Genomic DNA, 15,163 nt, shown 5'->3' with positions numbered 1-15,163 from the left:
CACTGAAGGTAAAATTAGATTTGTTCTATAAAATCATCTGTGACAACAGCAGAGCGGGGGAGGAGGAAATGCCACGTTTGCTAAAAGCTTTTATAACTCCTGAGCGATGGAGGAAAACAACACAGAGCCGTGCGTGGAGGAGGGCTGGAGGAGGCTGCGAACCAGACAATAACAGAGAGTGTCAGAAACAGCCTTTCACTTAGAGCAGGAAAATGGGATTCTGACAGCTTCTTTTTGTAAGCACATGTCCAAAATGAAAGGTCAGAAATTACAGAAGTGAGTGCTGCTTCGCTACCAAACCGTGGCTATTATTTGCTTTTTGTTCCTAAGGCTTCGACACTGTATTCTGAGGCAAGCTTCAAGGTGCCTCTAGTCAATGCGTAGAGGAGTTCCAGGAGGCAAAAAATCATGACCTAATTTCATTGTGTAAATGATGATGGAAGCAGCCAAACACAGCCAAACTTGTGTCCCAGCAGCCAGTGGGTGGCTTCACCTGAAATAAGAACAGTGCCCGCCTGCGTGTATTTTAAGCATCCTCCTACGGCTGGGAATTAAAGGGTAAAAGAAAATGCATTTTCCTTCCAACGAGAGTTTAGAGCTGCATTTGTATTAAAGAATAAAAGAGAAAAGCAGTTGCTGCTGCAGTGGAAGTGATGCTGGAGGTCAGGCAGACTCTGTGCAGTGCCCCTGTGCCAGGCGGCCGTGTGTCCTTACCTTTACTTAGGTGCCTATGGAACTCAAAGGAGGATGAAAAACTGGAAAAATCAAAGAGAATCAGAGTAACATTTGTTTGTCTTTCCTTTGGGACGAAGGTGTGAGAAGCAGTGAACTGAAGCGGTGACGCGGGTTACTCAGCCGCCCCTTCTGGTTGGTTGGTGCTGCTGGTTAGCAGAATGCAGAATTCAGATTTGCAAAAGCACAACCGTGTTCATCTTCTGAAAAAAGGCCTTAAGCAACAATGGCAGCAATCCAAAGCCCAGTGCTCCCCATCTCAGCCATCTCCGTGGGAATTGGGCATTAGAATTTGCATGGAAGAATAATTGTGTAATAACTCCATTGTAAATAAATGTCTTAAAATGTCCTCATAGCACTAAATCAAACCATGCAGACAAAAATAGGCATTCAAATCATTACATTTCCTTCAAAATCTGGAAATGACAGGTTGGCTTTATTACTGTTTTAAACCATTTACCTGCATGAGCTTTGATAACTCATGCTCTCCAGGGGGATGGTGTGACGCGTGGGGAATCTTAACCGCGGGGCAAAAAAGCTCCAAGAAACCGTGGAGCATGGGAGCTAAAATAAAAATAATAAAGAAAGCTGAGCAAAATCAATTCCTTTCAAGCTGACTGAGCAGCACTGTAGCTGGCACCAGCAGGTAGGGTTGAGGTGCTGCATAACTGCACCACAGAGCTGCTCACGAGAAGCCACAATGGGTTGGATGTTAGGAAGTTTCTTCTCAGGAGGAGTGGTGAGGCAGTGGCACAGGTTGCCCAGGGAGGTGGTGGAGTCACCATCCCTGGAGGTGTTCAAGAGCCGTGTGGATGTGGCACTTGCTTAAAACTAGTCTCTCCAAGATGATAACCTGATCTCAACAGGGAGGGCTGAAGTACTTTCTCAGCATCTCCTGCCTCCCGGCCTCTCCCTCCCTCTCTAACCATGAGCCATGTCTATAAAGAGCTGTTGCTGGGTGGATTTTTGGTAGGTTCTTGCAAGGGAAGGAATGAAGAGGCTCCTAAAACCGCAGTCTCAGAGGCCTGCCTGTGGTCCTAACCCTGCCCAGAGGGGCCTGAGCTCCAAAGCAAGGTGGAAGAGGCGCAGGTCACCGACAAGCCAACACTCCTCACTAAATGCAACACAGAGCGCTGCCATTTTACCTTTTTCATAGCTAAACAAGCAATCAACCTCCAGGCACCTTGTGCAACTCACACAGCGAGTGCCGGGCCTTCCTTGCAGGCTCTGCAGCCAGGAGAGAGCAGCTCTGTCTGCTACCTGAAGGAGGCACTAGGCAGCCCATGTGGTCTCTCATCCTCAAGGAGAGCAGCAGTGCGACCACCACGCCCACCAAACCTCGCCGGCAGCCCTTGGTGTCCTGCCTGGGGTCAGCCGGTGTTGCTGCATCTGAAATCTGCCCCAAGCTGCCCACCAGCTGCAGGAATCATCCTAATGAAGTACAGACTCCTCCTGGGTCACCTTGGGCCTCAGATGTGTGCGCTAACGTCACTACCTGGCCACCAATGCTACCAATGCTTCAAGGTCACATCAGCTAAAGTAAATGAAACAACCCTAATAATCCTCTTTCAGGATGCCCAGAAGCCCGTGGTGCTGTGTTTGCTCACCAACTCTGTGTTTGAATAAAAGGTTATTTCCTTCAGACTTAAAATCTTTCCCTGTTTGACCAGCTGATTTCTCCAGCAAGGCCACACTGTGACCAACCTACAGCCAGCAAGGAGGCGGCGGTGGTGGCACACCTTTTGTTTTAGCACCCATCTGCAGCAGGAGATAAATACAAAAGTGGAGGGAAAAAAAAACAACTTCACAAATCTACTTTCAGGCCGAAGGAATGTGCTTTCAAATCTCAGATGAATTCACACTGATTATCGCCAACTCTGTATAGACTTAGACGCTTGGAGCTCGGAAAGAAATGATCTCTAAACCTTGCCCTTCCACTGTGTAAGATTTGACAAAAGGCAACACCAGCCCACAGAAGTCAAAGGGAGCTTGATGTTTCTGAGCACATGCTGCACCCCTGAGCTCAGCGTGGAGCTGGCTAGAGCTGAGGGGCTGTATCCACACTGCTACATGAGAGGGGCAGAACCCCACCCCTCCTGAGCATCCCCAACTGACCCGCATCCATCCAACTCCTCCAGGGCATGCTCAGCTCACCTGGTCATATTTAACGACAAGGAAGCAAACAACCTCGGGCAGGCCCACCAGCACACTGTTTTTTTTTGTCAGGTGTCAGCTGTTTCTGATAGAAGTCCTCTGCTCTCCCAGAGAAAGCCTCTGGTGAAGCTGCAACTTCCCCACTCATCAGGATATTCACGCTCCGCTATCCACAACCTTGAAACTGTCCTTTTCAAAGCAGCCACGCTGCTCTGCACAGCCCCCAGCACAACCCTCCTCACTCAGCATCTCTTATCTCTCACAGCAGCAGCCGGACATTTCCTCTAAAATCCATTACACAGGGGTCACTTACCAAAGATGCTAATTATTGTTCTGGAAGAACACGCGGGGCTGGGAGTGCACAGACACATGCACCACAGCGTTGCTTCCTCAGTTTGTGATGTTGCTGGAGACGTGGTTGGAGACTTAAAAAAAAAAAAATTATTTCCCCTCCAATTGGCATATTGCTTCAGATCCACCCAGCGTATGAATTATCAGCTGCTGTAGGAATTTCAACAGGGAAGCCCTGTTAAGGCCATATGATACAACTTAAATGGTCATCTCTCAATTACAGTGTTATTACAGGGTTGTACAACAGTCACAGCTTTGGGAGTACAGCCTAGATATTATGTACTGAGCACATTTTGATTCCACATTAAGTTCCTGAAATTCATTCTTAAAGACATTTAAAATTCTCTTGAGTGCATGGAAAATTTGAGTCAGGAGAACACAACCACTTGACCTATAATAACAGCCGGCATACCACAACTTCTGAAATGACAGTTGACAGTTTAGCCCTAAATCTAACTCAAATTACTCAAATACTCTCCCTCGATTCCATTGTACTAGCTATTTTTCACACCGATTTTGCTTTAAAAAGACCGCTACCTGGAGTAACTTCCAACTAATAGGTGGAAGATGTGCTTAGAGACAAACTAAAGCTCTTGAAGGAAAAACAGCTTCCAGCTTTACGAAGCTTTGTTTTGCCTCAAATACTCATTATCAGAACTTACTTGCTTCCTGCAGTCCTTGAAAACTGTTAGAACATTTGCAATCTCAGATGTGAACTGCGGGACAGTCAAGTGTACAAGGCCAACAAGCGATGTAAGCTTTGTTCCAAACAAAAATCTCACCTTGATTCAGCTCCATCCGAGTGCTCGCAGGGCTCAGGAAAGCCTCCATCTCCCTTTTAAATGGAAACCTTTAACACAACTCGACCAACATTTATGATACGGAAAGCCACAAAGTTACTGCTGTCATCTGGGTTTACTTTTGGGTAGCTGGATCATTTTGTGTTCCCATTCGGCACTTGCTGACATTGCCGCTCCAAGCCTGCCTACCAGTACACAACTGTTATTTTTCTCCATATACTTTGTCTTCTCTCTCCCCACGGGCAGATTTATGGGAATCTACAGGTAACGCAGGATGTGGAGTCACCGCAGAATTTCTGTTAGTGAAATAAATGGACAGTCGAATCTCCTACGGCAATGAAAATCTCAGGTTGGGAACGCCATCTCGTAACCGCAAGTCATTAGTTCACGTTGTTTTCTCTTCATCCTGACTTCATCCCCCAATTCATTTTCAAGTGCCTGAAGTTCAGCGGAGCCTTTTTCCCCCAGTAACACCCCCGTGGCAATGTGGGCAAGGAAGAGCAGTCATTTCTCTGCGTGTCAGAAAGCTGCTTTTTGGCAGGGGAACACTCAGACCTCCAAGCCAGACCAGTAGGCAGCAAAATATCCGCTCCTTATTCAGACATCGATCTACTGCCTCTTAATTTTATATCATTAGTTTAGTTGAGAGAGATATAAATACAAAATCTGAGTAACAGCAGTAGTTCAGTACTGCAGAAAAGCTGTGTAATCAGAGGTTAGATATGAGTTAGAATAATACTGACTGACACAGCACCAACACTCACAACCCATTTCAAGGCTGAAGTCTGAAGCCACCACTAACGAAAAGATGATTTATAATGTAAGAGCTTTGCCACGGACACATTCAAGAATAGGGAAGGAAACCTTGTGATGGACGTAGGGGCAACAGGAGCCACAAATCCAACCAGGTAGGCAAGAAGATATCCACAAAAAGATTTTTAGAATTAGTTTAACACACCCATCAGCAAAGCAGGGAGCTGACAGCTGTGCAAGTGTAGTGAGGCAGGACTGCAGCGTGCTACACTTTCAAGACAGGAAACCAAGCTGAACTCAGTAAAAATTGGAGAATACTAATCCATGTGGACAAAAGATTAAATGACAGACTAATTCCTAAAGACGGAATTTTTCTTTGATTGTGAGAGCCTTCTATCACCGCTGACAAACTTATCCAAATCCAATTCAGAGAGTTAAATGTGAGGTAGCGCCTATGGGTTGGTTTTTTTTGGTCATCTTCAGCTTTTTTGGATCATCCTCTCCAATTTCAGGGCATACGGTTCAAGCTTCTTTCTCTCCTTAACTGCCTTTACAATAAGACGAATAACTTCTACTGTTTTTGAGGTGTCTAAAAGCTCCATGACAGGTGAAAAAAGGTGCTTCCTACCACTCTACTTTTGGGACAGAACAGATGTAGTTCCTTACAACCACAGGATGAAGCACTAAGTAAATACTAGTTACTTATACAATGAGCAAAATGAACAAGCATTTTTTTCTGAAGGCTTAGTAATAACTGTATGGTTTTGATTGAATCTATTTTTTTTTTTTTAAGTTAGAAGCACATGGGGGAAACAGGATAATGAATAGATAGCAAAGTAAATGTGAATACAAGAGATCCGGCCAGCGACTACAGCAGAGAGGAATAACGTTTCAGATTATACAACATCCAGATTAAGATTTTTTTTTTTCAATCCAGTTTATTAAATATTGCTTTTTGGGGACATGTTTACAACAAGCCCAAATAAATTGTTTAAGGATTCAAAGCAGTCATATTAAAATACAGCTTCAATATAAAGTTTGTCACAGTTTTACAGTATTCAAAAATGACAGACCTGCCTTAAAAAAAGACTATTACACCAAAACATAAGAAAAACAAAAAACAAACAAGTTTGGCATCTTCATACTCTGTATAGTATAAAACAGAATATTAAATCTATTACCAGCAAGCTGATACTTCGATCTATTACCTAGTCTGAAGTGTCTCCCATCAAAACACACTATACAACAGCACTATACAAAAGTCGTGGTGATACTCATTTGATGAAAGTGCATCCCTGAAAGTTTGCCAGTTTATTATAGTTAGCTCTTTAAAAAAGTGAAATTAAACGTCCTCTTTTAATTGAAGGCTTAATTTCAGAGAGATTTTTTTTTTTTTTTTGCTGTTTTGTCTCATTTTCAGCCTTCTTTTAAAAGTGTCTATGGACGCCCACCAGGGGGCAGCGTAAGATTAAGCATCAAATCCCGAACGGCTGCAAATATTGTGCATTCACCTGGAACAGGGAAAAGAGACAGGTTAGCATCACACGCAACGGCAGAGCAACAGGCTGGGCTTAACTCTAACAGGCAGGCGAGGAAGCGCGCTACTCGCGCTCCCTCCGAGCTGGACCACGCGCTCTGCCCGCTGACGTGCTTCAAGCGCGGCCACTACTGCCCTCACACAGCCCAGCACGAGGAGGAGCATCCTGGTAAGGTAATAAAATTAATAGCCGCTACTGCACCCCGTCACAATTTTTTTCCTGCATGTGTTGAGAAACGTCCATTAAAAAAGTCTGAATCTTGTTGCTGGAGAAGCAGCAGTGTGAGCAAGGAGATAAGAGCAGAGCCCGTGAGGATGCATTAATCCTAACTGCCAAACTAGAGATTGCCAAGATTGTTTTGGGCGAGTCATTATCATAGCAAAGAGACAAATGGGGGCTAAGTACCGTCCACTGCATCACTGTCAACCAGACTTCAGAAAACTCAGCAGTGAAGCGTTTTAAGAAATACCACACAAGTCCCCTGAGCTCCTCTGTAGGGGTCACCTCCTGCATCTGCAGGGACTTTCCTAAAAGACAGAAGTCCGCTACATAACGCAGGTTGGAGGCTTACAGCTCAAGCTTAACTCTATTATTCCAGGACAGGGATGGAATCAATTCCATCTCAGTTCACGTACAGCTACAGCCCAAAAATAAAATCGCTTTTTTCTTTCTCCGTGGAGGTATTGGCAAAGTGATGGCAGAAAGACAGCGCACTCGCAGTGAGTCAGCGTTCTACTGTTAAACACAGCATCACGTGCTTGCCCACAGATCTGAAAATAAAACTTCCAAAAGAACTTACTTTTCAGTTACTGCCATTTTATTAGGAGGAAAGTTATGCTGAATACAAAATACTTTCTCACAAAGAGAGAAAGGTAAAAAAGATACAGCCAAAATGAGGCAACACTGATTACGGGTTACAACGACAGTGTCAATATGATCATACGTGCTCGGTGGGAAGCCCTACTCCCTTCTGACTGAAAGTGAAAAATTCACTTAACCATACAAATTGCAAAGAGCGCAGCAGAAGACCTAACACAGGTAGGAAAATCCTGAGTACAGCACAGTAGTGTCCTCCCAGCAAGGATATGCATTTGGGATCTCCCATGTACTGCTGGTGTGAAAGAAGTCTGCCAACTATCTGCTTTCATCTGTTGGCTTTCCCATCTCCTTCAGGGTTAAAGAACAGAAGGTATCTTGTTCTCTTTTGTCAGATAACAGTGAGGTAAGCTTTGACAGTAAGAACATAGGAAATTGCAATTTAAGCGTCCTCAGGAAAGATCCTACTTTGGGTGGGAGAAATCAATAGACTCAGGCTTTCCTCTCATTTGCGAAAGAAAGGATATCAGGATTGTCCTCTGCTTAGCTTGCTACAATCTCTTTTTGCCTGGATAAGGTCCTGCTCGGTGCCACAAGCTCTATCTGCATTTTCTCCTGTCTGTACTCTGCTCCCTGTAATGCACTCCCAACGTACTTCCAGACCGGTGTGACAAACAAAAATTGTCTATCCTCGTCTACCTAACAATCACCAGGAGACACCTCACCTGCCATACTCGAGAGCCTCTTCGACTCCCTACGCTGTAGGATTCTGTGGGGGGTTTACCTTAAACACAATTTACTGCAATAACAAACAGCAAAACAAGCATCTACTCTTCCCTCCCTCTAGGGGAACTCAGTGGGGAAGCACCTCCCAAAAGGAACACCTGCAGTTTAGACAAAGTATCTTGAAATAAAAGCTATTCAACCAACAGTTCTATCCTATACAGAACTCTTGCAGGCAAGCTCGAAGCTACTCTCCCTATTTACCTACACTATTACTACGTGTTAAACAGGAAACGCATGTTAATTTAAATTTCATCACAGTTCTCCAAAATGTATGCATATCCACACCAATTTAAGATAAACAGTACTCATGTTCTAGCAATCAAAACAAACCATCAGGCATAGTTAAAGTTACCACAGAATGAGATGAATAATCACACAGAGTAGAAGTAGAATTCAACCTCTGGATTCACAACTTCAAACTATTCGGTGGGTTACTGGAAAAATGCTTTGTTCTTCAGTGTGCAACTACAGCAGAACTGAAAGTTTTTGTTCTTGTGAGCCATTTGAGCATTAGGTTTTCAAACAATGCTTACAGACAACATACTGCCCAAAGAACCTGCTACTGCTGTTCAGTGTTGCCAGATATTAAAAAAAATAAGAAATATAACAAGGGAAAACAAAGTACAGTGTTGCTCCCAGTGCACTACCTACCTACGGGCCAACGAACATTCAGAGCAAGCTATTGAGCTCAAACACTTCACAGTACATTTGGTGGACAGAACCGTATACGCCTCTGCTAGTGGACACACTGACAAAGGTGTATACAGTCCCACCAATTACTTCTTAACCATTCACAGCACATGGACAAGTTCTGATAACTAGTTTAACATTCCCTTATATTCTACTGTTAAGCTTAATAACTTTATAGTTAAGCATGAAAACTGACACTTGACCATAGAATGTTTATTGTGATTCATTCTGGGCACATTTGTTAAGAACTCCTCCTATGCAGGAAGATTTGGGCCAACAAGTGGTGCATTCTATTACTTTGGAGTAATACTCTGACAGTGATATTCAGCCTGAATCACCAGTGTAACCTTCTGGCATAGAAGTCTGCTGCATTGCCAGTGCTTGCTAATAAATTACGTATTGCCTGTCACATCAGGAGTTTGTGATCACTAAAGAAGTATGACAGGAACCAAGAAGAATTCAGACTTAGAGAGATTTAGTTTTACACTGGAGATTTGTCACAGATGTCTGGGTGGAGAGAATATATCTACTGGACATGTACAGTACCTGGTCGTGGTGAATTCAGTTCAGCAAACCTCTTTAGAATATTGCTAACCATCATTGGAGCAGCAACAGAAGAATTCTGTTGCCTGGGAATGTCAGCCTGTTGAGTTGTACCCGAAGCCATATCATAAATAATTGGGACAATAATGCTAACAGCTTCCTGTGAGACTGTTGTTTTCTGTGTTAGCTGGAGCTGTGGGGAGAGAACAAAGCGTGTTAAATTAACCATGTACTTCATCACAACTTCCCATTTAGTTAAAACAATTGAGACCTACAGATAGCGTACCGTTCTACCCTCTCAGTTTTCAGTCATTTCTGTAACAGAGAAGGTATCTTTCAGGTGTAAACTATCTCCTTCTCAAAATCATCCTACACTGAGCACTGCTTCAGAGATGACACCTACATATTTGTTCTAATAATCTCATTCATGCTCTCCTTTCCCAGAACCACTACTATATATCGCTCTGTCTAGGCAGTAAGTGTCTCAAAGAGCAAAACAACCAGAAGCTGAGCACACAAAGATATCCGCAGCTCAGAGGAAACCGAGCTTTAGGATATGTATCACCAGCATTTCTTCAAGAGCACAAAACATGAAGAGTGGCTGTGCTTTTATAAGAGCAAGGCATTACTAAAGAGCTACACGCAAATCTATGCTTCCAGACAGCAGAGTATTTTTAACTACTATGATCATCAGACATAGCGTGTATATGTTTTGTCCCTAACCACTGGTTATTTCAAAGATATGCTGCCCTCAAGATTTTAAAACAGCCCTACTTACAAAAAACAACATTTTGGATTTCAGCACAACAGCAGGTGTTCCTGGAGGTGCAATTGGTGGTGCACTGGGAGGAATTGTTAAACAAAACTGCACGTTCCATTTCAGCTGACTTGCCTGATCAGGGAACTGTTTAGAAAGAGCATCACAGAGAAAAAACAGCAAAGTCTCACATTAGTGACATGTATGTCTACAAACCAGGGAAGAGTTAGAAAGCAGACCGTGCCTCTAGCTAAACTTGCAGACGTTTCCAAGTCTAGCACAAGTCAAAATAACAAGAGCTGAGAATATGGCAAACAAAAGGAACACAATGAGAAAGATTCTGGCCAGGCTGCATATGCATCTGATGTGCAGTAACACGCCTGCAGTTTCTTGAAATCATCAGTTTAAGGGAGAAATTTTGGGAGTTTCCAGAAGACCTAATGGTAAAACAAGACCTTCTTTATTAACACTAAGTAACATATACAGAAAGTAATGTATGTCTTTGTAGATAGAGCTTGTTTTTCCTTTCCAAACACAGTAACCAAAGATGACTGAACTGAATAGAGGCTAACTTACCAGCTCAAGTTTCATGATGTGAACACAGTCCCTGAGGATATGCGTGGGAGCCCCTAATAATTTCGTGAAGGCTATTAGGGTGTTTGCTTTAAAAGGTGGCCCTGCAACCTAAAGAAAGACACCAATTAGTACTGCCTATTTAGATAATAGTTGTATCATTTAACACGGTAACCAGCATGCACAGCTGTACAATTTTTGTATTTTGCAGCCCTTACGTAACCCAGCGAAACTCAGCAGAACCTCTCAGCTGAGAGACTAAAAGCAATACACAAAAATGTAAACATTAGTGATCTGAGTACATACTCTTGTTTCAAAGAACTTCTCCAAAACTTGTAACTCCTCCGATTTCCACTGTCCTGTATTTTCAGGTGTTACTTTGAGTTGCAAGGTCTGGTTGGTTTTGGGATTGAGTGCAACCCTGCATTTCAGTGCCTCCGTCTTAAACATAATGACACCTGGTTCATTGGAGTTTATTAACTGTAGCTGTACAAAGAGAAGCATCACATTCAATGACTTGTTCATTAAATAGCATGAAAACACACATTCACTCCCAAGACTGTAGAGATTAACTTACGCTGTTTCCAAAAACATGTGATGCTTATATACAGGTAAAACTGCCTTAAGAAAAAACGCCAAGCAGAGTTTGGCTTTTTCTTCATCACTTAAAGAATGCCAGTGAAGCAAAGAGGTGACATTGTCTGTCTCAAAACCTAAAGCAACATTCATGACTGAGTATTTTGGTTGTCAACTGCCAAGTACTTTTTCAGTCATTCCTGCCAAAGAGAGACATCCATAGCAAACCTCTGGCTGTTCTAGTTAACTCCTAGTTAACATAGTAAAGTCATGGAAGCCAAAGCATGAGAAAATCAGAGTCTTATTGTGTCAGTTATTGTAATTCACCTGACCAAACAGATTTTCCAGTTCTTGCTTGCACGGAAAGGAAACTGAAACGTATACTTTCTCTAAATGTCGATACTTGAGATGGGAATATTCCAAAGTATAGCAGAACAAGTCTAATAGCAAATACTTGTGATACTTAAAGCACTTCAGTTTGTGTCCAATTGGGATGTGGAGTACAGAAGCACTAAGAAGAACGCCTCTGAAGTCACATTTGCAAATCAACATTAAAACATCCTCAACCATACCGTTTCCTGTTGTATGATCCTCTGAAGATGTCTCCTCATAATAACTGATCCAAGGAATCGCTCAAGAGGGGAGCAAAGATAGCTGCCAGCTAGTCCTGGCACAAGCCCAGGGGTAGGAGAGGGCAACAGCAGAACATTCAAGGCACTGTGGGTGAGGATTGTAGGTATGGATGCAGCCCAAGAACGCTGAGGTAGTTTACGAGGTGGAGGCATGCTTGTTGGCATTGCTTGGGAACCTATTAGTAAGAAAAAAGTACTTGCAGTAAAGAAGAATTTAAGCTGAAACCTAGGGTGTGCGTTCACTTTATTTGCTATCACCACACAAGCAGTGACCTGCCTGGGCCAAAGCTTAATCTTATTTAAGAATCTGGCTGCCTAATAATAGGCAATAGAGCAAAGTCAAAGCATTAGAGCTTCGACCCTTGACTAGTGCAAAGTCTCAGTAACATTCACTCACATTCCCCTTTCTTCTTTCTTCAGTGTGCTAGCAGATATCACCTTTGTACAACAAACTGTATGAAATCTAAGGACAGCCAGATCAAACTTGCAAGAGCAAGTTATAGCTCTATAATATGAGAAGCTGTTATTTTGGTAGGCAAATATGCCTGTCACTGCTTTCATTCCAAAGATTTTTCCTCTCAGTCATGAAGCTCAATAGTTTAAGACTAATTTTTGCATTTCAAGAGGCATCAATCCTGCTGACATTTATACTGTATGATTCAACTCAATTTCCAGTTTGCTATAAAATACGTGAACTGGTCCAGAGTAAAGGCTTCATTTCCTTATCTATTTTACTACGCAAAGAAAGCAAGCACTGTTAGGCTGAGACACAAACCTACCAAAAATGACAGAACTAGAAATGCTAACCACGAGTGTTTCACAATCGTAATGCTAATAATGTAACCTACTTGTTCCAGCTCGTGGGGAATGAGAGGCATCTGGAATAGGTGAATGAAGGGAAGGGTTGGCTGGTGACATTCCAGGCATCCGTGCGGCTGGTGATGGACCAGCAACCTGGGGAGATCCTGGCCAGTTCCCTGCACGCTGGCTGGGTGACATCATGGTGTATGGCGAGCTTGGATCTATGGTACCTGCAGATATTACAAGACCATCATCATCTTAAAAACAAAAAAATTCAAGGTTAACTAATCTAAAAAATACTTGCAAAATCTACAAAATTTTAAGATGTCTGCAATCTTTCAGAATTTATTTTACACCTGTACTAAATGGGCAGATGAAAAAACAAAAGAGAAATTTAAGGGTTTTCTGGTTGTGTTTTTCCAAAAAAAATTAAATTGAAAATTAAGGCAAATCAATGTGTTTAATGCAACTGGGATAAAACTAAAGAGCTCTTGCATATAGACGTAGTTTCTATTGCTCCTTAGCAAATGAAAGCCTCAGCTGGATGTTCTTAATCTAAGCTCTATCTTGGAATTATCTCTGCCAAAGTACCTTTGGTGTGGTACTCCATTATAAAGACTGATCAGCGCAAGCTTCTTAAACTGTTTACTGTGTATCTATTTCACTTAGTTTACCTCTACAATTTTACTGAGGTGCTAAAATTACCACCTGAACCTTCACTGATTGTAATCTATGCCACGCAGCTACTTTTGACTGCTGTTAACAGTTACACATATGTATAAAAACAGCTACTTAAGTCAATTACAAAATTCAATCGGTGAAAAAAAAAATAAAGTACACCCAGGAAGAATTAATTTTGAGCAGCAAATGTGTTCTCCCTGTCCCTTGTCAGTAAGGAACTCACCATGTGGGCTGGCAAAGTTTGCTGTTTGACCCATTGTGATTCCGAGGGAGGAAGGTGAAGGAGTTGGACCAAAGGATGCTGGTGATGGTGCTCTTAAAGCTCCACTAGGTGAGCTCGCAGCATGCAAGTTTCCTAATCAAAGATATCACATCATTACAAACACTTTCCCATTTTTCTATCGTATTTTTTTTCCCCATCAACTACTACAGCTCTCTCATTTTAGGGAGTTAGCAAACAAAATTCACAAGGATTTTTTCTTGCACTAAAAGGCTGTATTTTGTACATGTATGAAGATTATGTTTTCCAGAGCAATTCAGCACGCACAGGAAGCTTTCCAAAATACCTGACTTGAAGAATGGCATTTTCCGCTTCCTTAAATTAGAACACTTTCAGCTGTTGCACTGTAACAGCTGGAAACAGAAAGCTAAGCTTTGGTGATGAAAAGCTTTTCTGAAGAAGCAGGTATTTAAAATGAACAGGTTTTGACTGAGCAAGCTATTAGCCTTAAGAATAAAACAGTCTCAAAGATGATACAGCTCAGGATAACACGCTTTTGCCATTTTTTTAAAGCTTCAAAATACACTTTCCAAAACATGCATGGTGGGACTTTGCTTTGTTGTTTTTCCAAATTGTAAAGTATATTATCTTGGCTAACTTGGAGCTAAACACAGCTCAAACGACAGAAAACTATGCACACACAAAAAGCAGCATGTGTATTTTCAGTATGATTAGCACACAAATTCTCAGCCATCTCACCTGGTGACTGCGTGTGCATCATAGATGGAGAAGGTGTCACTGTGTTGTGATAGGAGGTGGGTGGCGAAGTTAGAGGATATGCTCCTGATGCTCCTGCCTGTTTTGCAAATGGCTGAAAGAGATAACACAAGACAAGAGAAGTCTTTTATCATTTTGAACAAAAACTGAAGTAAGTATATGCAAGAGAATACAAGTGAGTTTGATCCTCACCTACGATTTATTCAATTCACAGTACCACCTTGTTCACAACACACTATTTTTTCCATCATCTTTTTGTAGTTCTTCAAGACAAAATGACTCTGCACCTCATCCCTTCTTATCTGCCACTCCACACAGAGAAACCTCCCGAGTCTTCCTCCCTCCCTTCCCTGCCCCACATCTTTCGTCTTAACCAGTCATTTTCCCACCCTCCATCCTTTGCTTCTAAAGTGGCAAGTCTCATATGACACTCCAAAGCTGCCGGTCATCTGCTATGGGCTGTTCACACTGGAGTGAAAAGTGACAAAAATTAATATGTTTTGCCCCAAGGGAAATTCCATCGCGTAACACTTTTATAGTCTCCCGTTCAATTTTTCACTGCCAATCATTTCAGAAGGTAAGATCTTAAAAACCTGCATTTGTGGAAGACAAAGATTTCTGCTTTTGCCTGCAGGCTACCTGTTGCGGTTGCTGTGGTGGTTGCTGAGGCTGAAGCTGCGATATCAAAGAATCCATCATGTCACCTCCAATAGGAGAAGGCGGGTTATCATCTTCATTTACAGATCGTCTTCGTGCATCCTGGTTGCTGTCAACAAACATGTTCAGGAATGTCTGTGGGTAAATCAGTTTTGTTAGTAAACAGGTTTTTTCCATTTGCGTTGTAGTACATAAACGAGCATAGTATTTGTTGACATCGTTAGCAGCAGTAGAACTAACTACTCGTAAGCATTAATTACACATAGTATGCAAAGTTTACAAAATATACGAATTCGTAAACAGAATTTTTCAGACAACTTTAAGCT

At 42.3% G+C, this 15,163-nt stretch overlaps 1 protein-coding gene across 1 annotated transcript in view; it reads right to left on the bottom strand.

The window, feature by feature from the left end:
* Positions 5,703-15,163, bottom strand: part of MED14 (mediator complex subunit 14) — a 35,022-nt gene continuing 25,561 nt past the window's right edge. The window contains exons 22-31 of the mRNA XM_021407623.1: positions 14,820-14,972; positions 14,163-14,274; positions 13,407-13,538; positions 12,550-12,732; positions 11,642-11,877; positions 10,800-10,979; positions 10,497-10,604; positions 9,942-10,067; positions 9,167-9,356; positions 5,703-6,301 (exon numbers count right to left, since the gene is read on the bottom strand). Of these exons, the coding sequence (XP_021263298.1) occupies positions 6,228-6,301; positions 9,167-9,356; positions 9,942-10,067; positions 10,497-10,604; positions 10,800-10,979; positions 11,642-11,877; positions 12,550-12,732; positions 13,407-13,538; positions 14,163-14,274; positions 14,820-14,972 (1,494 nt within the window). The 3' untranslated portion in view covers positions 5,703-6,227. The remainder of the gene's footprint in view (positions 6,302-9,166; positions 9,357-9,941; positions 10,068-10,496; positions 10,605-10,799; positions 10,980-11,641; positions 11,878-12,549; positions 12,733-13,406; positions 13,539-14,162; positions 14,275-14,819; positions 14,973-15,163) is intronic.

The sequence above is a fragment of the Numida meleagris genome, chromosome 1, assembly GCF_002078875.1.
Source record: "Numida meleagris isolate 19003 breed g44 Domestic line chromosome 1, NumMel1.0, whole genome shotgun sequence".
NCBI lineage: Eukaryota > Metazoa > Chordata > Aves > Galliformes > Numididae > Numida > Numida meleagris.
The sequence above is the reverse complement of the archived record's forward strand: the minus strand, read 5'-3'. Positions and strand labels throughout refer to the sequence as shown.